Here is a 25,353-nt window from a genome sequence, read left to right as displayed (position 1 = left end):
ACACATTTTTTGTATTTCAAGGTTCAAGTTACGTGGTGTACTGTGGTTAATTTGTTGTGTTTAATTAAAGTTGAAAAATAACTGGTTAGTATCAATTCACGGTGTGATAATTGGTAGTTATTTAAAATTTTTCATAATTACATGGTAGTAGCTAAAGTCTCCACAATATCACTAATTTCGTGTTTTTAGTTATGACGGATCACACATTACGCAATATTTTGCCTCTTAAAACGTGCGTTATATTACAAAAAAAACAGACTAATGTTAAACTTTCTGAATATTGTACATCGGACCCAAGTACACATAAAGAGGATGGGTTAAATTAATCATAATAAACACTGGAGAGTACGATTAAGATCGGCGAGTCCGTCGCTCATCGATGTAATTTAAATAAAAATAAAAGACGTCTTAAGAAACAGACAAAAACACTTCAATTTAAACGGGAAAGGTGTTCTGAACCGTGAAGGATGGAGGGAACTCACCGCTGGCCAGGGAAAACGATTTAGTTTAGTATTTAATTTCCACCTCAAGAGATCTGGGTCTCAGAAGACAGCCCGGTTCTGAATCCGTGTCCGGTCCGTGTTTACCGCAAACCCGCTGAAATTAAGTTATAACGTGTTTATGACAATTACTGATATAGAACAAGCATTGAGTCAAACAAGACATATTAACGCGATTCACCACCGTGATTAACAACACGTAAATGAATGCTAATTAAATACAGCAGCGCGTTATAGATCTGGCCAGTGTATGGCTGTTAAATTAAACCAGGTGCGCTGAATGATAAACCAAGGTATATATGTCTTGTAACAATTGTAAGTCGCCCTGGATAAGGGCGTCTGCTAAGAAATAAATAATAATAATAATAATAACCAGCTCATATTTTTAATATTTACTCACGGGTGCAACGAGACCTTGCAAATCCAGACTAACGCAGCCCGGTCTCCTACCTGCATTACACACGAAGGTATTACCGGTGAATTACGATTACTGGAAAACGTTAGAAAATATAAAAAACGTGTTTATTTACCTGCTTTCCGTGTGACACGCAACACGAGTCTCAACGAAACGCATACGCCCGCTACCGGAAGTCTTTACCAGGTCGTTAATCTGATTGGGTGGTTTTGTCCAGCTAGACTTGTGTCGGATTTTTTTTTTCAACTTCTACCAGGAATAGAGAGCGCCATCTGGCGAATGACTCCCACCACTGCACTCAATACCCGATCACACGCAACGGGGTACCGCCGGGTAGCGCTGGGGTTCTGCCAGTTGGGATAATGGTGCACTTTAGTGACATAGAATTTTATTACAAAACGAAGAAACACACAATATTGTATGCAGGCTTTAAATATGTGTTATTGTGTACCAACACTAAAAACATACAGCAAAGGTAACACAATATTCTGAAATGTGCAAGATCAGGTACATTATTATTATTATTATTATTATTATTATTATTATTATTATTATTATTATTATTATTTTAGTATTTCTCCCTTACAAGAAAATGCAACACACTGCTCTGATGAAATACGATTCTACTGTATTCTAAGATTCAGAAATAAAAGCAACTTGATGAATCCAGTGACAAGCGTCTTCCTATCACTTCGAAATGTTGCATTATTAAGTGCAGAAAAAAAAGCTATGCGTTTGCATTGGTTGCTTTATATAGCAGAATCGCACTTTTCAGACAGACCCACCGCAGTAAAATGAATAATGTATCTGGTGAAACGGTCATGATAAAATCGTGCTCATTACAGTTTCTGTTGAAGTTTGCATATTGAAAGCCACTGTGAGAGTGGCTCCTTATTTTAACGGCAGCCCTTCAACGGCTTCCAGTAACCTGGCATTCGGTCCTGAGGATTTCTCTCAAGCACGTTGCGGGCGGTTCTGTGACGGGGCGATGGCGTATCGATGAGTATCCTGTTGGATCCCGATTCTCCCGGGACAGGCAGCTGTGCGCTGTGTTTGAATTCTCTATCTGTATCCATCTACTGGCAGCTTTCATTGGAGAAACAACACAAGACATCTTTTTTTCCGTATTTAAAAATGTGTTTATTGACATTCAACATGTTTCATATTTATTTTCAGGTGGCATAATCAAAATGCATTCTCATCAAAACTGAAACCAATTTAGACGTTAGGGTGAACTTTTTTTTGGATGTGCCTGCATTTAAATTATAAGCTGATACAGGGCCAAGACGTTGCATGTGTGCATGACGTTAGACACGTGACATTCTTTCTCCACGTGTCGGAGCATTTCTCATTGGAAATATCCCATCGAAGGTGTTCCTGCTGATCTCAATCACTTTACATGTCATTTTCTGTTTGCGTCACACCGGTCTAAATAAACGTCTGCCTTCCTCCGCCTCCTCAAGACCCACCTGTTTAGACTGCCCTTCTAGATCTGCCCCTATACTCTGCACTGGACTCCCCTGATCTAAACCCCACGTTACTGGATCCTCAGCTGATGCACTATTGCACTGCTATTAGGTCATTGTAGATCTAACTTGTTATAACTGGCTGCATCCTAGTTCATATTGTATTTTAGAAGAATTATTTGCCCTTATTGTAAACTACACTGTAATATATACCACGCCTGCCCTGTAACACCTGCAAGTCGCCTTGGATAAAGGCGTCTGCCAAATAAATACATACAAATAATAATAATCCACTGGGGGGCAGTGTTGCAAGAGGGACGGGTTAATGGGTGCACTCTGGAGAGCTACACTGAGGCCACATGGGAGCTTTCAGTTGTCTTTGTAAGCAGGGTGTGATGAATAAAACAGAAAACGATATACAAAGCGATTCTCGACAGCAAAGACAGCGCATCAGTTAACATATTTCAGAGCCACCATTCATGTCAGCCACACAGCTTTTCAGCGGGGTTCAAAGCCACTAGTCCTGCCTGAGTTAACTACACTTGTGTGTAAACACATGCCTGATTACTTTAGCAAGTGCAGCTTCAATTGTCTTCGTGTTTTACCTTAAAATAGGTGAGAGGCAGAATAATTATGTTGCATTCTTTTAAACCCAACGAGATTGTTAACTTTAACATCTGAAATGTTCTGCTCCCACCAGTCAACACAAGCTCAAGTACAATTTGGATTGGTTGCTGTGTGTGAGCAAATTTGAAAGTCATTTCCCTTTTAATACCACCTCAAAGCCACTGGACATTAATGGTGATACTGGTATGTGATGATCCGGAGCTCACAAATATCTTTGCAAATTGGATTTTGCTTTATAATAATGTGCTGTGGAGCTTGACATATAGTACTAGATATTGCATTGATTAAAATACACAAATAAAATGTATTTGCAATGAAGTGTGAGCTTTTCAATAGAGCTGTGATTTCAATGTGACTGATATGAACCGGGCTGTGAACAGTGCTATCATCAGGAGGAGGCTGTGTGGTCCAGTGGTTAAAGAAAAGGGCTTGTAACCAGGAGGTTCAAACCCCACCTCAGCCACTGACTCATTGTGTGACCCTGAGCAAGTCACTTAACCTCCTTGTGCTCCGTCTTTCGGGTGAGACGTAGTTGTAAGTGATTCTGCAGCTGATGCATAGTTCACACACCCTAGTCTCTGTAAGTCGCCTTGGATAAAGGCGTCTGCTAAATAAACAAATAATAATAATCAGAACCTGGTCCTCATTGAGTCTCATTACATGCAGCTATTTCAGTGTGATGAGAACAGGAGGGTGATGTTAACAGCTCTGACGCTGTGAATATAACTAAAGGTGGTCCCGTGTTGAAATGCCATGATGCATGTCAAGACCACGCAGGGGTATTTACTTGCTCTTATTTTAAACACATCATGTTCTGCGTATGAAACATTCTGGCTGGCGAGGCTGGATTTAAAGAATACTAATATAGAGGGGTGGGCTAAGCACTGATATGCGCCGCTGAAATGGGCATTCTAGGGTTAAATTGCATTTCCATTCATGGTAATGTTTTAGAAATATAACCTGAAAAGTCTTATAAAAAAAAACAAGTGGCACTTCTAAAGGCTAAAACTGTGTCAAGCGCGTTTCAGAGGAGCGGAAGGAGCATGTGTCTCCCGGGCTAAACCTACCAGGGGTGGATGTAAACAAACTAGGCCCGTTTTCCATCTGATTGTAAACATAGCTCTGCCACGGAACAGCGTCGCAAAAGGACAGCTGGAACACACTCTGGGCTGTTTCAAACATTCGACTAGCACAGACCAAAGCAATGACGGGTTTACAGGAAACTGCGGAGAGCTGCCCAGTCACATGACCAGGCTGCAGTGGCAACGCATGAGTGCAGAGGTCATGGGCATTGAGCAGCTACAATGGGAGTGGCCTGCTTTAGGCTGCATGGTACCGCAGGGATATCATACTGTGATGCAGAGATCTAAAGGTATAACACACAGTCCACACTGTGTCAGTACCAGGCAGGCAGGCAGGCAGGCGCTGCGCTCAGGATCACGGTGCTGTGCGGCTCCATTGTGTTTGCATTGCTGGTAACGCTGTGCGTTCCTGTGTGAGGGCAATGTTCTGGGCTAATAATAGCAAAGGCTGAAAAAAGAATTCTTACTTCACCTCAAGCATCATTTTGCTTTTTTTAAATGGAATAAAAAGGTTTAAGAAAATGAAATTATATATATATATATATATATATTTAAAAGACAGCCAGATGTCCAAAGTACTTTTTTTTAAAAATCCATTTAAAATAGGTTTGCACAGTCACAAGAGCAAATTCTAGACCCCAAGGAACCAAGGTGAAACTAGTGGCACATTAGACAGGATTAACTGCTAATACTCTAATCTACAGTGCGGTGGCAACGTCACCAGAATCGCAGTAAAACTGGGAGAGCTGCAAGCAGAGCAATACGAAGCAGGCTCTGGTCTGCGTGGGAAAGTGACCTCATCTACTATCTGATGAGGTCTGCAGACGTTCTGAGGGGTCTGAGACCCGTCACTCCAACACTGAGATCTTCCACGTGGTCTCTCAATCTGCCTTGACCTGGCTCTGAGAGGCACGGAGCTCACCTGGAGAATCAGAGGTGCCGGGACTCAGCGGCCTTCCAAACATGTGACAACGTGACCTTTCAACTCTGCCGGCCCCACCGACTCCACCTGTAAATACAGGTTTTGGTCCCAGTGTCACATGATTGAATGGAAAGCAGAAAGGCTGTTTGGTGCCTGGCACTTAGAGTTCTCCAGACAAAGCAAAGCCGAAAGAATAAAAGGTCAGAACTCAAAACTGGAGCAAGAGAACTTCAAATCTAATGCAATAAAAAGCAATTTATATGTAAGTGTTAAAGGGGGTTCTTTTTTGCCACAATATATTTTTGTCACGCTTCCTGGCTGTTTCAGTGAGGGGGGGGGGGGCATGCCTCGTGGCGCTGGGGTTTTGAGTCTGTGGCGCCCCCTCCAGGCTAGTCGCAGTAGTCTTGGGAGTTGTGAGAGTTGTAATCCTCGGAGAGGTTTAGTTGCTCTCCGTTGCCGCAGTACTTGGGGTCGTAGACCTGCCTCCCCAGCCCGTAGACAGTCATGCCTTGCTGGGAGGCCATCTTGTTGGTGCCCATCTGGAGTGACACGTTCATGGAATCGCATTTCTCCATGCCCAGCTTCTGCTCATAGATCTGACGCTTGGTGCCAGGGGCTGTCATACCAGACTACAGGCAAGACGAGAGGAGGTGAGAGGGAGAGGGGAGAGAGGGGAGAGAGGAGAGAGAGAGGAGAGAGAGAGGGAGAGGGGAAAGAGGGAGAGAGGGAGAGAGGAGAGAGGGGAGAGGGGAGAGGGAGAGAGAGAGAGGAGAGCGAGAGGGGGAGAGAGGGAGAGGGGAGAGAGGGGGAGAGAGAGAGAGAGGGGGAGAGAGGGGACGAGAGGGAGAGAGAGAGAGAGGGGGAGAGAGGGGTAGAGAGGGAGAGAGAGGGGGACAGAGAGGGGAGAGAGGGGGAGAGGGGGAGAGAGAGAGAGAGGGGGGAGAGGGGACGAGAGGGAGAGAGAGGGGGAGAGAGAGGAGAGAAAGGAGGAGAGATGGAGAGAGAGGAGAGAAAGGAGGAGAGATGGGGAGAGGGGAGAGAGGGAGAGAGAGAAAGGGGGAGAGATGGGGAGAGGGTACGAGAGAGAGAGGGGGGATGAGAGAGGGGGAGGGGGGATGAGAGAGGGAGAGAGAGATACTTATTTAGAGATAAAACCATGAGAAAATCAAGCAGAAAAACAATCTTGTTTCAGCTTTTTACCGCTACAGTAATTCTGTGAATCCGTCGCCTTGTTGTTCTGTGTTATTGAACATGGTTAAACTGGGCAGCATGTCAAAAGTAATCAATTCTGTCCTGCGCAGAGCTGCACTCACTGTTTCAGACCCATAATAAAATGTGCATTGATCAGTTTCTATCCATACCATTCAGTTGGTAGCAGCAGCCTGTGTGAATGACACAAGCCAGAAGTGCATCAGTTAATAGAGAGGATTGTGTCTTACAGGATCGGGGCATGACAGCTTCTGTATGTAGTTCTAGCAGGATGAAGTCGCCCATGGCTGTGTCACACTGTGTGAGTGTATCTGCAGCTTACCTGGCTGGCTCCCTTGTTGGTTCCCATCTGGAGGCTGATGGTCGACTGGTCCATGGGCTTCTCCGAGCCACTCTTGGGGTCGTACAGGTGGCGTCGGGTCCCATATGATGTCATGCCCTTCTGGCTGGCAAACTTGTTGGTGCCCATCTAATTAAGAGTCAACAGGTGGGATCCCTTCATTCACTTATTCTTTGTTGTGAGACAGTAACTAGACGTCTTAGAAGCCACCAAATCCAGGGCTGGAAATAAGACTCCAATTGCATAGCAGCTTGATCCATTCCTGGTTTGACTGTGAGCTTAATAAGACACAGCTGTGCTTGTCACCTATACACTGTGGCTAATCAAGCTGGTAGTAAAACCTGGAATGGGGGAAGCTGCTGTGCAATAGGGCAGGAGTGGCCAAAGCTAGCTTTTCCGCTCCTGGTCTTTGTTCCAACCCTGTTCTAAATGGTTTAATTGAACCGATTAAACCTCCGTCCAGACACTGAAGTAGTTCATCATCTCACCTGTAAAACCTGGAGCGGAATGACCCTCCAGGACCGGGATTGGACCCCCCTGATATAGGGGTCTTATTACCATCCCTGCAATACAGTCTGGTGTCCCCAAAGAAGTCTTCATCAATGTCTCAGACTTATTGAAGTCTTCATCAGTGTCTTAGACTTACTGAAGTCTTCATCAAAGTCTTAGACTTATTGAAGTCTTCATCAAAGTCTTAGACTTATTGAAGTCTTCATCAATGTCTTAGACTTATTGAAGTCTTCATCAGTGTCTTAGACTTACTGAAGTCTTCATCAAAGTCTTAGACTTATTGAAGTCTTCATCAGTGTCTTAGATTTATTGAAGTCTTCATCAATGTCTTAGACTTATTGAAGTCTTCATCAATGTCTTAGACTTATTGAAGTCTTCATCAATGTCTTAGACTTATTATCGAAAGCTTTGTCACTGAATCTCTTGCGTTTCGTTTCGTGTTTCTAAAGACAGTAGCGTGTATTTACTACAGTTTAACTAATACATTTGCTGCAGTACTTAGTTCAGTTCATTATTCATCTCTTAGTAGTTGTATGGCACTTACATTTCCTTGCTATTAAGCAGAGTGTGATATTAACCAAAGTGATATTATCAGTCCCATTCCATTGTGGGCGGGACATTTCAATGTGATGATGATAAGCGGGGGTGTGATATTAAGCGGGTTTGGCTGTCAGGTCCTCACCTGCAGTCCGATGATGTTTCGTCCTTCCCTCAGCTGCTCTGGGTTGAACTGTCTGTGCTGCCTCTCAGCGAACTTCACCCCCACTTCAAACTTGGAACGGAAACCTTTGGTCTTGGCCTGGCCCAGATAGGAACAGAGAAGAAGTGAGACAAGACCTGCAAACAACCAGGTGTAGCATCTCTCAGGAAAGTTTAACAGTGTCTTCTGGGTCAAAGCAGGTTACCGACTGCAATGCCTGTGCTGAAGTTCAAGGGTATTATAGAAAGCAACTTCATTGGTCAATACCTTGCAGTCAGTTCCGCCAGTGCAGTCCTGGTTGCCTGACTGACAGTGTTATGATAGGTGTTGGATTGTTAAAGCAGAGAAGCTAGCTGCACTGGCAGAGTCTGGCCAGCAGAGGGCAGCAGTGGCTCTGCCTACACTGCATCCTGAGATGGAAGTGTTGTGTGTTATCTTAAAATAACGAGATGTCGTGCAGTTAATATATTATAAATCACAAACATGAACATTTTACTCAAACAAAAATTGCACGGGGGGACATCTATACACAGGTGGAGTCTTTAAAAGACCTTAATGGTTCTGCATTATGTGATTTAGAAGAGGTGAAATAGCTGCCCTAATTTGAGCACTTAATCCAAGTTTTCATTCTCTGTATTTACATTGACTTACACATGAGCGGTGAGGACAGGCTAAATGAATGAGATCTCTTCAGACGAGTAAATAGAAGGGAAAGAGTGGACTTGATTGAGGTCTTTAAAATCAGAAATGGAACAGATAAAGTTAACCCAAGACACTGCTTCACATTCAGCACAGAGAGTAGGATGAGAGAGCATGAATAGAAGCCGAGAAGAGTTTAGAGCAGAAGTTAGGAAGCCTTGTTTTACACAGAGAGTTAGAAATGCATGGAGCAGCCCACCATGTGAAGCAGTAGGATCTAAAACACTGGGGACATTTAAATAAAGAGCAGATTCTGTGCTTTTAAATGAGTTCCCCCCAGTAGAGGAGAATGGTGCTAACAAGGGATGAGCCTTGATGGGCTGAAAGGCTTTTTCTCGTTTCCCAAACGTTTTTTCTGTGCATTATTTCCAGCATTAAGGGAGCCATTCTCTTACCACTCCTGCCAGCGTTATGAGAGTGCTCTGGACTTGGGTGTGGTTAAAATTCTCAAAGAGGTCGTTGGCTTCGAAAATATCGTTGGGTCTCAAACCATACTCTGTGATGGCCTTGATGAAGTTACCAATGTTTTCTAGCTGCAAAATAAAGAGATACATCAGGTTAGTTATCTGGATCTTGCCAGTGATTATAAATGAATCCGTGGTGTGCAGGGTGTCATCTCGTGCAGTTTGGGTGAGAGGATCATGAAGCGAAGCTGAGCTGCTCAATCTGTGTGAAATTACATCGCTTACACGATAAGAGGCGCCCTACACACCGCAGATTCATTTATTATAAATCACACAAACTGTCTGCCCTCCCCTCCCCCAGGTTGTGAAATGGTTCAGTCCAGAATCAGCTGCCACAGTCCCTGAATAATGCGGGCAGGCCTACAGGGGCTGTGTCACGGGTGACACTTTATTTAAAACAAAAAGGGCAACCGGAGAAACTAACTAAGTTCCTCGAAATTTAAAGAAAGGGTGACGTTAATAGGATCATCCATTTTACAAAAGGGACCAGCTGTGTGTGTGTGTGTATTTTATTTAGATTTTTGAACATTGGAATTAGGTGTGGCGTTCTATGCACGGGATGACATCAGTACTGGAATTCTGGCAAATGCTGCACTGTGATTGGTTGATTTCCGCCGTGCGGTTTATAATACAATTTATGACATGAAATGGTACCTGGTGCCAGTTTTGTGTGGACTGGTTGATTTTTCTGACTGATCCTGGCTGCAGTTTGTTGATCAATCTGAAAGGGAGAAAAAAATACATAATGATCTGACCACATGGAGCTTTTAACTTCAAATAATGCCTTAGCTAAAGCATCCCAGAACCCCCTGCAGTGTTTCCAAGACTCTCAAGACTTTACCTTCGCTGTGATATTCAACACAATCCAGATCCTTTTCACGTTATTGAGTGACTTGTTTTTTTTTCAACTTTTATTTGTTTGCCAGGAGATGTTTTTTTTCTTCCAAACGCCGCAGTGTATCCATTTCACGCTCCCTCCAGCAACAAGGCTGATTTAAACGAGCGGCGCAGTGTGGGAACTGAAAGCCAGCGCTGTTGCAGGAGGGAGCGTGATCTGGAGACACAGCGATCCTTAGAAGAGAAATCCTCTTTCTCCTGGCGAACGCTCGCGAGTCGATGTTGAGAAATGCGTTGCCCATCCATGGTGGGTGATTAAATATTTGAAAAGAGTTGGTTTAAAAATATAACACTAGGGGGGCTCCCGAGTGGCGCAACCAGTAAAGGGTGCAGGATGCGCTCTATAGTCTGGACGTCGCCGGTTCGAGTCCAGGCTATTCCACAGCTGACCGAGGACAGGAGCTCCCAGGGGGTGGGGCACAATTGGCCGAGCACGGCCCAGGGGGAGGGAGGGTTAGGTCGGCCAAGGTATCCTCGGCTCACCGTGCACCAGCGACCCCTGTAGTCTGACCGGGCGCCTGCGGGCTTGCCTGTAAGCTGCCCAGAGCTGCGTTGTCCTCCGACGCTGTAGCTCTGAGGTGGCTGCACGGTGAGTCTGCAGTGTGAAAATAAGCGGGCGGCTGACGGCACACGCCTCGGAGGACAGCGTATGTTTGTCTTCGCCGCTCCCAAGTCAGTGTGGGTGTGGCTCTTGACACAAAACAAAAGTAATTCTACTTTCAAACTGAGTCGTCTGATTTTATTTTTGAATGTTACTAAGCCCTGTTATAGATAAACCTCTATTCAACCAATGGGGAATATTGTTTAACATATATTCAGAAAGGAAATATATTGAATTATTAAGTTAATCTTGGTATTTTAATTGAATGTATTTACATTAATTGATCAAAGTTAGATCATATTTTCTTTTAAGATACTATCATTAATTTAGATACATCTGTGTTTAATTTACCCTAGATAATCAATATGAAGCTATAGATATCCCTCAATACTCACTCGCACATACCCACCCCATCCTTCAATATGAAGCTATAGAGATCCCTCAATACTCACTCGCACAGCACCACCCCATCCTTCAATATGAAGCTATAGATATCCCTCAATACTCACTCGCACAGCACCACCCCATCCTTCAATATGAAGCTATAGAGATCCCTCAATACTCCCTCCCACAGCACCACCCCATCCTTCAATATGAAGCTATAGATATCCCTCAATACTCACTCGCACAGCACCACCCCATCCTTCAATATGAAGCTATAGATATCCCTCAATACTCACTCACACAGCACCACCCCATCCTTCAATATGAAGCTATAGATATCCCTCAATACTCCCTCGCACAGCACCACCCCATCCTTCAATATGAAGCTATAGATATCCCTCAATACTCACTCGCACAGACCCACCCCATCCTTCAATATGAAGCTATAGATATCCCTCAATACTCACTCGCACAGCACCACCCCATCCTTCAATATGAAGCTATAGAGATCCCTCAATACTCACTCGCACAGCACCACCCCATCCTTCAATATGAAGCTATAGATATCCCTCAATACTCCCTCCCACAGCACCAGCCCATCCTTCAATATGAAGCTATAGATATCCCTCAATACTCACTCGCACAGACCCACCCCATCCTTCAATATGAAGCTATAGAGATCCCTCAATACTCACTCGCACAGCACCACCCCATCCTTCAATATGAAGCTATAGAGATCCCTCAATACTCACTCGCACAGCACCACCCCATCCTTCAATATGAAGCTATAGATATCCCTCAATACTCACTCGCACAGCACCACCCCATCCTTCAATATGAAGCTATAGAGATCCCTCAATACTCACTCGCACAGACCCACCCCATCCTTCAATATAAAGCTATAGATATCCCTCAATACTCACTCGCACAGCACCACCCCATCCTTCAATATGAAGCTATAGAGATCCCTCAATACTCACTCGCACAGCACCACCCCATCCTTCAATATGAAGCTATAGATATCCCTCAATACTCACTCGCACAGACCCACCCCATCCTTCAATATGAAGCTATAGAGATCCCTCAATACTCACTCGCACAGCACCACCCCATCCTTCAATATGAAGCTATAGAGATCCCTCAATACTCAATCGCACAGCACCACCCCATCCTTCAATATGAAGCTATAGAGATCCCTCAATACTCACTCGCACAGCACCACCCCATCCTTCAATATGAAGCTATAGATATCCCTCAATACTCACTCGCACAGCACCACCCCATCCTTCAATATGAAGCTATAGAGATCCCTCAATACTCACTCGCACAGCACCACCCCATCCTTCAATATGAAGCTATAGAGATCCCTCAATACTCACTCGCACAGCACCACCCCATCCTTCAATATGAAGCTATAGAGATCCCTCAATACTCACTCGCACAGCACCACCCCATCCTTCAATATGAAGCTATAGATATCCCTCAATACTCACTCGCACAGCACCACCCCATCCTTCAATATGAAGCTATAGATATCCCTCAATACTCACTCGCACAGCACCACCCCATCCTTCAATATGAAGCTATAGAGATCCCTCAATACTCACTCGCACAGCACCACCCCATCCTTCAATATGAAGCTATAGATATCCCTCAATACTCACTCACACAGCACCACCCCATCCTTCAATATGAAGCTATAGAGATCCCTCAATACTCACTCACACAGCACCACCCCATCCTTCAATATGAAGCTATAGATATCCCTCAATACTCACTCGCACAGACCCACCCCATCCTTCAATATGAAGCTATAGATATCCCTCAATACTCACTCGCACAGCACCACCCCATCCTTCAATATGAAGCTATAGAGATCCCTCAATACTCACTCGCACAGCACCACCCCATCCTTCAATATGAAGCTATAGATATCCCTCAATACTCACTCGCACAGCACCACCCCATCCTTCAATATGAAGCTATAGATATCCCTCAATACTCACTCGCACAGCACCACCCCATCCTTCAATATGAAGCTATAGATATCCCTCAATACTCACTCGCACAGCACCACCCCATCCTTCAATATGAAGCTATAGAGATCCCTCAATACTCACTCGCACAGCACCACCCCATCCTTCAATATGAAGCTATAGATATCCCTCAATACTCACTCGCACAGCACCACCCCATCCTTCAATATGAAGCTATAGAGATCCCTCAATACTCACTCGCACAGCACCACCCCATCCTTCAATATGAAGCTATAGATACCCCTCAATACTCACTCGCACAGCACCACCCCATCCTTCAATATGAAGCTATAGATATCCCTCAATACTCACTCGCACAGCACCACCCCATCCTTCAATATGAAGCTATAGAGATCCCTCAATACTCACTCGCACAGCACCACCCCATCCTTCAATATGAAGCTATAGATATCCCTCAATACTCACTCGCACAGCACCACCCCATCCTTCAATATGAAGCTATAGAGATCCCTCAATACTCACTCACACAGCACCACCCCATCCTTCAATATGAAGCTATAGAGATCCCTCAATACTCACTCGCACAGCACCATCCCATCCTTCAATATGAAGCTATAGATATCCCTCAATACTCACTCGCACAGCACCATCCCATCCTTCAATATGAAGCTATAGAGATCCCTCAATACTCACTCGCACAGCACCATCCCATCCTTCAATATGAAGCTATAGATATCCCTCAATACTCACTCGCACAGCACCACCCCATCCTTCAATATGAAGCTATAGAGATCCCTCAATACTCACTCGCACAGCACCACCCCATCCTTCAATATGACGCTATAGAGATCCCTCAATACTCACTCGCACAGCACCACCCCATCCTTCAATATGAAGCTATAGATATCCCTCAATACTCACTCGCACAGCACCACCCCATCCTTCAATATGAAGCTATAGAGATCCCTCAATACTCACTCGCACAGCACCACCCCATCCTTCAATATGAAGCTATAGAGATCCCTCAATACTCACTCGCACAGCACCACCCCATCCTTCAATATGAAGCTATAGAGATCCCTCAATACTCACTCGCACAGCACCACCCCATCCTTCAATATGAAGCTATAGATATCCCTCAATACTCACTCGCACAGCACCACCCCATCCTTCAATATGAAGCTATAGAGATCCCTCAATACTCACTCGCACAGCACCACCCCATCCTTCAATATGAAGCTATAGAGATCCCTCAATACTCACTCGCACAGCACCACCCCATCCTTCAATATGAAGCTATAGAGATCCCTCAATACTCACTCGCACAGCACCACCCCATCCTTCAATATGAAGCTATAGATATCCCTCAATACTCACTCGCACAGCAACACCCCATCCTTCAATATGAAGCTATAGAGATCCCTCAATACTCACTCGCACAGCACCACCCCATCCTTCAATATGAAGCTATAGAGATCCCTCAATACTCACTCGCACAGCACCACCCCATCCTTCAATATGAAGCTATAGAGATCCCTCAATACTCACTCGCACAGCACCACCCCATCCTTCAATATGAAGCTATAGATATCCCTCAATACTCACTCGCACAGCACCACCCCATCCTTCAATATGAAGCTATAGATATCCCTCAATACTCACTCGCACAGCACCACCCCATCCTTCAATATGAAGCTATAGATATCCCTCAATACTCACTCGCACAGCACCACCCCATCCTTCAATATGAAGCTATAGATATCCCTCAATACTCACTCGCACAGCACCACCCCATCCTTCAGCCCCTCCATGAAGCCCCCCGCTATCTTCCTGCCCGTCACGTCCTCGATCCACAGCCGAAGCTCCTCCTCTTTCTGGGCGTCATACTTCTGGGCTAGCTGAGGCACAAAGGGCACAAGGGGTTACTATGGAAGCATCCAATGGAGGACTCCCTGATACAATAATTCAATGGTAAAGGTACATGTTTTTTTTTTTTGTTTTTTTTTGCATTTTCCCCATCCTTATGCTATGCATTTACCACAGTTTATAATAGTTTGCCATGTTTCTTAATATGTTTTACTGTACTGGACTTTACAATGCTTGCATGTGCTTTACTGTGCTTTCGCTGTGCTTTATTACACTTTACTGCGATTTTACTGTGGCAAACTTTTATAAAGGTTAGTTTACCATGTTTTTTTTTTTTTTAATATGCTTTACCACACCTCTCTGTGCTTTACAATGCTTCCCTATGCTTTACCAGACCTCTCTGTGCTTTACAATGCTTCCCTATGCTTTACCAGACCTCTCTGTGCTTTACAATGCTTCCCTATGCTTTACCAGACCTCTCTGTGCTTTACAATGCTTCCCTATGCTTTACCAGGCCTCTCTGTGCTTTACAATGCTTCCCTATGCTTTACCAGACCTCTCTGTGCTTTACAATGCTTCCCTATGCTTTACCAGACCTCTCTGTGCTTTACAATGCTTCCCTATGCTTTACCAGACCTCTCTGTGCTTTACAATGCTTCCCTATGCTTTACCAGACCTCTCTGTGCTTTACAATGCTTCCCTGTGTATTACCAGACTGTGCTTTATTACACTTTGCTATGAATGAAGATGGTAAGATTGGGCTTCACCAAATTGAAAAACAAAAAAAGAGCAAATGAAAAATGATTAGGGAGTTTTTAGAGAATGTTGCAGAGAGCGATTTCTTTAAACCTTGGTTAGTAGAACTCCTTTAAAGGAACTATTGGAATTGCAAAGACTCTCTTCTGTAGGTATGTGAAGGTCGTTTGCTGTGGAATCCAATGCGAAGGTTGCGTGAGTCTGCCTTGTGAATTCTTCACAGAAACTCTTCCTTGCTCATATTTTGCTAAACAGTAAACGCTATCCATGTTAATAAACATCTCCCCATTCTAAAATCTCAAAGCGTTTTTTTTTTTTTTTTTTTTTTAATATCAGGGACAACTGTGACACATTTAGTGTTTGAAGTGGCTATGAAATATACTTGGTACTGGAGATGCAACAATTAATTCATGCATCGGTTATTGATCATCCGTCCTTAAATTTCCTGAGCTTCAATGACATATTGGTGAATCGACGCGTCAAATTAGACCTCCCATTTCCAGTCTATATTAAAACATGGATTCTGTCGGAATTTATTTTCATTTTCCTGATTCAAAAAATGAAGCTAAACAGACTATTTTAAAAAAAAGAGTAGTGGTTAGAGCTCTGGACTCTTGACCGGAGGGTCGTGGGTTCAATCCCAGGTGGGGGACACTGCTGCTGTACCCTTGAGCAAGGTACTTTACCTAGATTGCTCCAGTAAAAAACCCAACTGTATAAATGGGTAATTGTATGTAAAAATAATGTGATATCTTGTAACAATTGTAAGTCGCCCTGGATAAGGGCGTCTGCTAAGAAATAAATGCATCTGTGACGATCGATTAGGGTATTAGGCTGTTGATTGCTCCGCTGTCTGGTAGAGTTCGGAAATATCATCTTACTTAATATCTTGTTCTCGTCTAGATGCACTTTGTATGTCGTTTTGTGTTTTCGACGACGGTTTATAAACGTTGAAAGAACCCCTCAGTAGAGCTCTCAGAATCATGTCTAAACTGTTCCCCAGATCCACTGTGTTTGCTCAGAGTCCCCTTTAGAAGGGATATTGAAACTCTGTTTATCCTGAGGATTCCACAGTGAGTGCCAGTATAACATTTTTCCCCAGCTGTAAATTAAAAACAGGGATGGCAAGCATTGCTTTTGGCTTACTCCCCCCCCTCCTCCCCTGTCCTCCCCCTTTCTCTCTCCGGGGGGCGCTGTGCCAACACAAACAGGTTGACATGAAATGCAGGAACAATATAGCTGAGTGGTGGACCATCCAGCCAGCTTTTTCGTTTGCAGTTCTGTTACAGCAGCAGTTTCACAGGAGCCTTTCCGTGCCACGCAGACCAGTCGAGGATTGTAGTCTGGGACAGCAATGTGCTGTTTAATGACCCTGAAAAATGAATTCTATTCAGGGCGAAGGTACACTGGATTGTAAATCAGAGCTGTCAGTGTGATGAGAAAGTTCCTGACCGTGATGTATAGCAACAGTCTATACAGAATAAGGAATGGCAGTGAAACAGATGAATGGAAATGCAATCAGTGGTATTCAAGCGAGGGGTTGGTATCGTGGTAAATATGCATTGAAATGAGTTCCAGCATGTGGAATAATTTCTTGTGCTCCTCCAACTGACTGTCATATTGAAGCAGTTCAGATATTTCTTTTTGTATGGTGTTTGCCATGCTGTTTCCTTACCCTGTGCTCGCTACAATATATAGAGAGAGTAAGCGGGGCTAGAAGGGTTGAAAGGTCACACTGTCGTATAATTGAAGGACAATTGAGACACCCTAGTCTCTGTAAGTCGCCTTGGATAAAGGCGTCTGCTAAATAAACAAATAATAATAATATTCTGTACAGAAGAGCGCTTCACGCTGCTTTCTTTTGAGATATGTCATTTGATGGGGTTTTTACTGTAATATGATGAATTATACTTTTATTTTCCAGCTAATTCGAAAAGAATATTAGAATATTCTTTGACATTTTGAAACGTTATTCGGACATGAAAACCCCCACGCTCGGCACAGCACTGATAAGATTTTAAACTGAGGTTATCCTGGAAACTAAAAATAAAAACAGGGAAAACAGGAGCTGGCATTACAGTAGCACAAGAGAACAGCTCTAACTTTAATTGCTTGAAAAATTCCTGAAAATCCTTCACCAAAAAAAAGCTCAACGCGCGCACGGGAGGTCCTGCCTCTGACATCACTGTCTCGAATAGGAAAGGAATTCGAGCCTTTTCTTTAAACAGGGTTATTTTTAATCAGCCGGTCGTCCTGCGACATTCCCAAAAGGGATATTTTATAAACGGCTAAACAGCTTCAAATGCTGTCGAAACGAAAAAATAATAATATATTAAAGTTATCTCAGGGGTCTGACAGATCACAGATTCGTGTAGAACTTTATTTTTTTGAAGATTAACCAGAGATTACAGCTGGCCAACACAAAACAACCCAGCGTCTTTATTATTAATTGTCAGTGTCATCATTAACTAGAGAGCTGTCCAATCTGCGTTTGCTTGTGTTTATAAAACGCAGGTGTCAAAGTAATTGACATTGGAGCACGTTCTTAACTATGTAATTATTGTTAATATTATTATTTATATTCGTGTGTGTTTTCTATTTTTCTGTGGTACGTTTAAAAAACGAATACAAAATAATTTTCAATAATAATAATAATAATAATAATAATAATAATAATAATAATAATATTAATAATAAAGTACAAACCTAATGCACAGGCCTGGTTCAAGTAAATTGGGGGGTCTTAGTTGAGGCCTGAGGCCACACAAGGCCGCATGAATATCAGGTTTTCGGAGCGAAAAAATGGGACGTTTTTTCTTCTTCTTCATTGGCACTGTAGCAACTCCGAAGCCATTAAAATAACTGTATATAACAACACAAAGCACAGAGTGTGTTTATCGTATGTTTGTAAGTATTCAGTGGCTGCCTCTAATCAAATTCAGAGTGTATTTGTTGCACACTGTCAACATGATTAGAGGGTTAGCCACCGAACCCTTACAAACATACAGTAAACCATTTTGTTTATTTTCTATTGCGATCTGACCAAAACATGTCAACTGTAAATGTAAGTCGCCTTGGATAAAGGCGTCTGCTAAATAAATAAATAATATAGTTACTAATTGTTGCCTTTAAGAAGTGTTTAAAATCGGCAGGTATTAAATAAATCCATTCATTAACGTGCTGATTTCAAAACGAGAACAGCTGTCCTTCCCTCACCTTTACAATTGAGTACCGAATCAATGGCAGATCGACCAAGGCTGCAAACAGACTTTTCACTGTCAGCTCACGGCAGTAAAAAAAATGTCAATGCCCCCGGATGAGAGGAAACGAATCTTCCGATCAGCTTTTAAAACACTCAATGCAGAAACTAGTTGCCGTTGATTGGCACGCAATTGTAAACATGAGGGAAGGACAGTTTTTTTTTTTGGATTGAAATCCACTTTAATTAATGGATTTATTGAATATCTGCCAACTTTAAGACAATTCTGGTTATGAGTAACTAGTGTTTGTTAAATATTTGCAATGCATCCTGGGATGCTGGTGTACGCAGGACGCTATATACATTAAGTTGGCATGGTATGGCAATTGGAGCCCCCTACTGTTTGCAAGCAGGTCTGCAACTTCATTGCTCATTTCTTGAATGCATAATCCAGAACTATGAAACAAATGCCTGGACTGAACATCTTTCCTCAGTCCGTTCAAATCTCGTGTTAGTGTGACCTTAGCCCTCAGCTATACAATTGAGTTCTGACCAATGGCAATTCATTCCACACTGAGTGATTTGAAAGCATTTGGAACGGATTTTTCCTTTCACCCAGTCATTTTTACCGACACAAAACATGCTTTGAAACAAGCAAAAGCCACTGAATTATCTACCGCTGTGCGCATACTGGGAGATGTAGTTGTTTGTTGAGTTTAGAATCCGAGATTAACGCTTGCCCAGGACTACAATCCCACAATTCACTGCGCAGATTTGACGCGTTTCTATGGAAAAGAGCTAAATTAATAAAAAATAACACAACACTGCACTGGTGTGATACGGACAGCACAGGATAAAAACACTGCGGGGTGGGGTAACCCTTTAGTTTGATCATGACAGGTTCTGTATTAAATCAATGGTTGTGCAGAACCCATTCTTTTGTGTTGTGTAATTAACACTAGGTTTTTAGCTTGACCTTCCTTTGCAGCTGCTTCACTGCAGTCTGCGTGACACACTGAGTGGCCTCTTTGAGTAAGTGGAATGCCTTGTTGAACACACACTTTACATGGTGACTTGGTCTTCCACTGACTTCAAGATATACTGATGCCAAATATGGCGCTAGATGACGCTAAGTACCTGTCTGCCTGCTGAACATCAGTAGAGGAAAAGATAGTTCTTATTTGGATTTGCTCGCGTTCCACTTCCTAATAAGAACATGAACAAATAAGAAGTGGCTTCAAAAGTCATTTATCTTTTCCCTTGCAGCGTTTGCAGCTAGCACAATAATTTGATCAGGCTGGTGTTTCACTTCCAGACATAATTCAGGTCTCGAATGTGCAGCATCTGGTACTACAGAAAGTTCTCAGTGTGCTTGCCTTGTCTTCCAGGAAATCTGTTACACTTTCTAGGTCGTTTCATCTCAGCAGTGTTTTCGGGGTCCTGTTACTGGCTGAAAGCGTGTCAGTCAATAGGGGAAGCAGCCGATTGGTTATTGATGGCAAAGACGACCCTAAAGGGGTAGGGGCAATTTCACTTTGCAGGTGCAAAAGCTAGCAAAAATCAAGGCTTGCCAACATGCATTTTCATTGCATGTTTGCAAGCCTTGATTTTTGCTAGTTTTTAGTTTTATTACCAGCTGCCAATGTTTCTCTTTGGATACCCATTCTACCAATTGCATTTTCATCCCATTGTGCTACCATTCCTCATCCCAGCAAATCTCATCTCATCAGAACTGAAGGTCAGTGGGGGTGCTCTGATCCCCAAGTCAATCGCCTCTTCACACCCAGGAGCTCCACAGCCCCTAGAACACAGGCCAGCCCTGCAGCTGTCCCCTCTGAGCTCCCTGTGTGCCCGGCCAGTAGGGCTCGCTTTAGTGCAATAAGGAGAGATGGTCCCTGTCAATTTTGTCTCCCTAAGCTAGATGCTCCCTGTGGAATCCCCAGCAAAGATCGGCGACTTCATACAGTCAGGAACCTGCGCTCCCCTGACTGTGTGACTCCCCCTGCACACCACGCGGCCGTGCCTTTACCAGGTGAGACCTTCGGGGACCCCTGCGCTCCCCTGACTGTGTGACTCCCCCTGCACACCACGCGGCCGTGCCTTTACCAAGTGAGACCCTCGGGGACCCCTGCGCTCCCCTGACTGTGTTACTCCCCCCTGCACACCACGCGGCCGTGCCTTTACCAGGGGAGACCCTCGGGGACCCCTGCGCTCCCCTGACTTTGTGACTCCCCCTGCGCACCACGCGGCCGTGCCTTTACCAGGGGAGACCTGGCAGCTGTAGCCACGTACTAAACTGTGAACTGCATTTTTAGGCTGTAGTCATGAAAAGGGCATTTCAATGAAGGTGAACTCATTGCTGGGTTTAGTTACTGGAGTGCAGCTGCATGCGTTAACGAAGGGATGTGAAATTTCAACCGCAGGCGAGAAACAGTGAGATCTGCTTTAAACCATCAACAGGGAGTCTGACAAACAAACAGCACTTCAGAATCACGGCAGATTCATTTCTACAGGGAGCTGACCTGCAAAAATGCTATACAGCATGGGGAATAGGCTTCAATGCTATATTATTAACACTTTATTAATCAGCACAGAGGGAGGCTGTTCAGAGAGTATAAGAGCCTCCCTTTCTCTGCTTCATCAACATAGAGTGAGGCTGTTCAGGGAGTATAAGAGCCTCCCTTTCTCTGCTTCATCAGCATAGAGGGAGGCTGTTCAGAGAGTATAAGAGCCTCCCTTTCTCTGCTTCATCAGCACAGAGGGAGGCTGTTCAGAGTGTATAAGAGCCTCCCTTTCTCTGCTTCATCAGCATAGAGGGAGGCTGTTCAGGGAGTATAAGAGCCTCCCATTCTCTGCTTCATCAGCACAGAGGGAGGCTGTTCAGAGAGTATAAGAGCCTCCGTTTCTCTTTCTCTGCTCCACCAGCACAGAGGAAGGGTGTTCAGAGAGTATAAGAGCCTCCCTTTCTCTTTCTCTGCTCCTCCAACACAGAGCAGAGGGAGGCTGTTCAGAGAGTATAAGAGCCTCCCTCTCTCTTTGGTCAGTCCCCCGTGTCTCTTAATGTGCTGGGCTGAGGGATGGAAACAAAACAACACCAGACAGCGTGTTAATAAAGCCACGTTCTCGAAACACCGAGCCCTCGTTCCTCATCGAGGGCCGAAACACAAAGGTGTTCTACATGACGACAGATCTGCAGCGAGCAACGATCACGATAACTGCCACTTTCTCCCAACTTCTTAGTTCTTTCTCTCTCACACAGTTTTGTTCTCATCGTTTAGCTTGCTGGCTTTTTAAAATAAACCCCTGTCCTCTCCCACAACAGAGGGGTGACTGGATTCAAGTCATGTTCCCTGGCTCCTAACATCCCCCCTCAGCATGTCTTTATGAGCATCTCTCTACAGAAACACGCTTACCGTGGATTACCAATAAAACATTTTCAGTCTCAAGACTAAACACGCGATACCTCTGTGATAATATTGCTTCAACCCTGCTACAGAAATAAAACTACCCGAAGTTCCAAAGCTGCAAGTCCCTGCTGATTTCAGTGTTGCCAGATCAGAGCTTTCCCTTCCAGATCGCGAGGTTTTTATTAAAGGGACATTTTTCATTTTAGACGATTTCCCCAAAGATGTATTCATAATGTGCAAGTCCTTCCTTTACTGCGATGGCGGATGCGCTGTGACATCATGCCTGCTGGCAGCCGTGACCTCTGATCTCTATAGAATTCCTCCAGACTTTAGATTAACTATTATTATTAACTATCAGGGCAGCAGTGTGGAGTAGTGGTTAGGGCTCTGGACTCTTGACCGGAGAGTTGTGGGTTCAATCCCTGGTGGGGGACACTGCTGCTGTACCCTTGAGCAAGGTACTTTACTGAGATTGCTTCCAGTAAAAACCCAACTGTATAAAAATGGATAATTGTATGTAAAAATAATGTGTAAAAAATAATGTAATTGTATGTAAAAATAATGTGATATCTTGTAACAATTGTAAGTTGCCCTGGATAAGGGTGTCTGGATAAGTAATAATAATTATTTATTACTTAGAAGACGCCCTTATCCAGGGCGACTTACAATTGTTACAAGATATCACATTATTTTTACATACAATTACCCATTTATACAGTTGGGTTTTTTACTGGAGCAATCTAGGTAAAGTACCTTGCTCAAGGGTACAGCAGCAGTGTCCCCCACCTGGGATTGAACCCACGACCCTCTGGTCAAGAGCCCTAACCACAACTCCACACTGCTGCCCTATATAGAATGTGCAGTAGGTATTTTAATGTATTATTGTTATTTAGCAGATGCTTTTCTCCAAAGTGACTTAACTGCATCGCATCTGCTGTTGCTGAGTCACTTCCAATAGGACCTAGTTTGTTTGACGTCTCATCCGAAGGACGGAGCACAAGGAGGTGAAGTGACTTGCTCAGGGCCACACACAGTGAGTCAGTGGCTGATCCGGGATTTGAATCAGGGATCTCCTGGTATAGAGCCCTTTTCATTAACCACTGGACCACCAAGCCTACCTGTGGGAGCCCCTAGGCCCACAGAGAGTCTGTGCTGCCCGGAAGGTAAGTGAGAGCCACAGTTGGAGCAAGGTAATTCCGTTGTCATTTGTCAGTATTGTTTTCTAACTTGTTTTGTCTCAATATATTAGGTTCATTTAGAGGTTTAAGAATTATACAAGCACAGTGCTTACCAATTAATTGCATACATGATAATAGCATATTCCTGTTAACTTAAAAAAGGTGAAGCGTGTGTTTACACCCAGGAACTCGAGAGCGCATGTCAGCGAGCTGGCGCCCTCTGGAGGACAAGCCCTGCAGGTGTCCGCTCTGAGCTCGCCGTGCACCTGGCCGGCACGGTCCGCTGTAGCGCGATGAGGGAAGACCGAACCTGCACTCCCCTAACTGTAAGGGCAGCCATTCAAGCACAATGTAAAGAAAAGCAGCCTCTTTTCTAGGAAGGGCACATATGAATTAAAGTTTAATGTTTCATAAAAGATGTGCGTGTCAAACACGTCGCTCAGCGGCAGTGTTTATACAACAGGATGTGTGTGTGCTGTGTCAGGTCATTCCACATACATGTTACACACATGCAGTCTCATCCACATTCACGTGCCATCATGAAACCCTAACAGCGCTCCAACGGAGGGGCTTCAAGATTCATACTAAAAACTTGTAGGCAGTTAAAAGGAAACCTCCCTAGTGATTTTCATTACACGATTACAGAACTGTCATTGTTGCCTTTGCTGTGCTGTGTTTATGAATAGCGCTGTGAATTTGATCATCTGTGGGTTTCACAGCGTCTGCAAAAATCACACGCTGTAGTCCTTCTGTTTTACTTTCATCATATATAATTCTAGCTAATCTTGCTTCTTCATAAAGTCGAATGAAAGCTGCTGAATAATGCTGAATTGAATTGCTTTGTAGATTTCCATATACTTGACAAAAAAATGTGACATTTTGAAAACTTGTCGCCTCAGCTGTAGAACAAAGTTACATAAGATAACTTAAATATATCACACACACACACACACACACACACACACACACACACAGTGATACAATACAGTCTACAAACCTGCACAGCACACTGAAACTACATTTCAAACAGTGTTCTGTATGGTATAATGCGTTTCTTAATGCCTCCAGTCTTTCGCTTTGTTTTCCGAATGTGATATTAAGCGGGTACCGGTAGGTGATACATGATGTGATCGACTAAAGTGACATATAGTTTTTCATCAGTAAAAAACAAACACAGAACAACAACAAAATGCAGGTGAAAACGTGTTATATTCATTCTTCTTTTTCAAAAGTTTTATTTTATTTATTTATTTATTTATTTTTTAATACACCTGTTTATCAGCCACTGAGCTGGCTGCTGTAGTATTTTTCCAAGTTACTTCACCGCAATGCTGAAGCAGAACACGGTGGTGAGATACGAGTTTTAACTGGATTTGGCAGAAATACTGGCCGACCGTTTCTCCTATTATTTAAACGGACCTTGTGTTGAAGGGACCGTCTGTTATCTACGGGACGCGCTATCGCGTATCACTGTCTAACTTCAGCACCTACCTTGTTTTTAATTTCAGCGGAGAGCCCGTACGCGGGTCCTTTGTTGAAGTGGCCAGATGACATGATTCCTATCGATCCCAGCGCTGGACAGAGACGCGTTGAACAGAAGGAGGAGGTGAGATTTAAATCCTGACCGGCGCTCGCTGCTATCCGACTGTGTGCGTGTGTGTGAGTGTGTGTGTGCCCGCTCAGCGTAGTTTTCAAAGGTGTTGTGCAACTTTTTAAACTTTTTTTGATCCCATTTGTGTCTCCTCGTGAAACGCTCCGATTGGCCCAGCCGGGGTCCAATAACGTTTCTCAGTGATGTCAGCTCGATGGTATTAGGTAGCAATATGCTAGCAATGTCATTTTTTCCACCTTTGGTTTATTAAAGACTAGCCTATATTAATTAAAAAAAAATGTTTTACGTAACACCAGCTGCTGACAGAATATAATCTATCGTTTATATTGTTCCTGAAATTATTATTAATAATAATAAAACAAGAAAATACACACACACAGACACACACACACACACACACACACACACACACTCACACACACAGACATTGACACACACAGACACACACAGACACTGACACACACACACAGACACACACACAGACACTGACACACACTCACAGACACACACACAGACACACAC

At 43.8% G+C, this 25,353-nt stretch overlaps 2 protein-coding genes across 4 annotated transcripts in view; both read right to left on the bottom strand.

Annotated features, from left to right (window-relative positions):
* The window catches only part of LOC117965540 (transcription elongation factor 1 homolog), a 4,899-nt gene extending 3,761 nt beyond the window's left edge, over positions 1-1,138 (bottom strand). The window contains exons 1-3 of one of the 3 annotated variants that reach the window (XM_059007171.1): positions 1,031-1,100; positions 901-950; positions 483-597 (exon numbers count right to left, since the gene is read on the bottom strand). The gene's annotated coding sequence lies outside the window, so the exon portion shown is untranslated. Of the gene's footprint in view, positions 1-482; positions 598-900; positions 951-1,030 lie in introns of all 3 variants that reach the window. The other 2 variants (XM_059007170.1, XM_059007172.1) reach the window with 2 other exon arrangements.
* Positions 1,139-5,247: 4,109 nt separating this feature from the next.
* Positions 5,248-24,910, bottom strand: LOC117409841 (calponin-1). The gene is made up of 7 exons (XM_059007168.1): positions 24,711-24,910; positions 14,590-14,711; positions 9,589-9,655; positions 8,866-9,003; positions 7,754-7,870; positions 6,544-6,690; positions 5,248-5,641 (listed from the first exon to the last, which is right to left on the bottom strand). Exons 1-7 carry the CDS (start codon positions 24,771-24,773, stop codon positions 5,402-5,404), a joined length of 894 nt encoding a protein of 297 aa, XP_058863151.1. The 5' UTR covers positions 24,774-24,910; the 3' UTR covers positions 5,248-5,401.
* Positions 24,911-25,353: the final 443 nt, after the last annotated feature.

This window comes from Acipenser ruthenus, chromosome 34, assembly GCF_902713425.1.
Source record: "Acipenser ruthenus chromosome 34, fAciRut3.2 maternal haplotype, whole genome shotgun sequence".
Taxonomy (NCBI): domain Eukaryota; kingdom Metazoa; phylum Chordata; class Actinopteri; order Acipenseriformes; family Acipenseridae; genus Acipenser; species Acipenser ruthenus.
Note: the sequence above shows the minus strand (reverse complement) of the source record. Positions and strands in the feature narration are given on the sequence as shown.

What these genes read in the sequence shown, in the direction of transcription:
- LOC117409841 (XM_059007168.1), bottom strand. Translation starts at nt 24,773, where the DNA reads ATGTCATCTGGCCACTTCAACAAAGGACCCGCGTACGGGCTCTCCGCT. An exon ending in TCATAACGCTGGCAGGAGTG is followed by an intron (nt 7,871 to 8,865) that starts GTAAGAGAATGG and finishes TATCTGGGCCAG; the next exon opens with GCCAAGACCAAAGGTTTCCG. An exon ending in GAAACATCATCGGACTGCAG is followed by an intron (nt 6,691 to 7,753) that starts GTGAGGACCTGA and finishes ACTCTTAATTAG; the next exon opens with ATGGGCACCAACAAGTTTGC.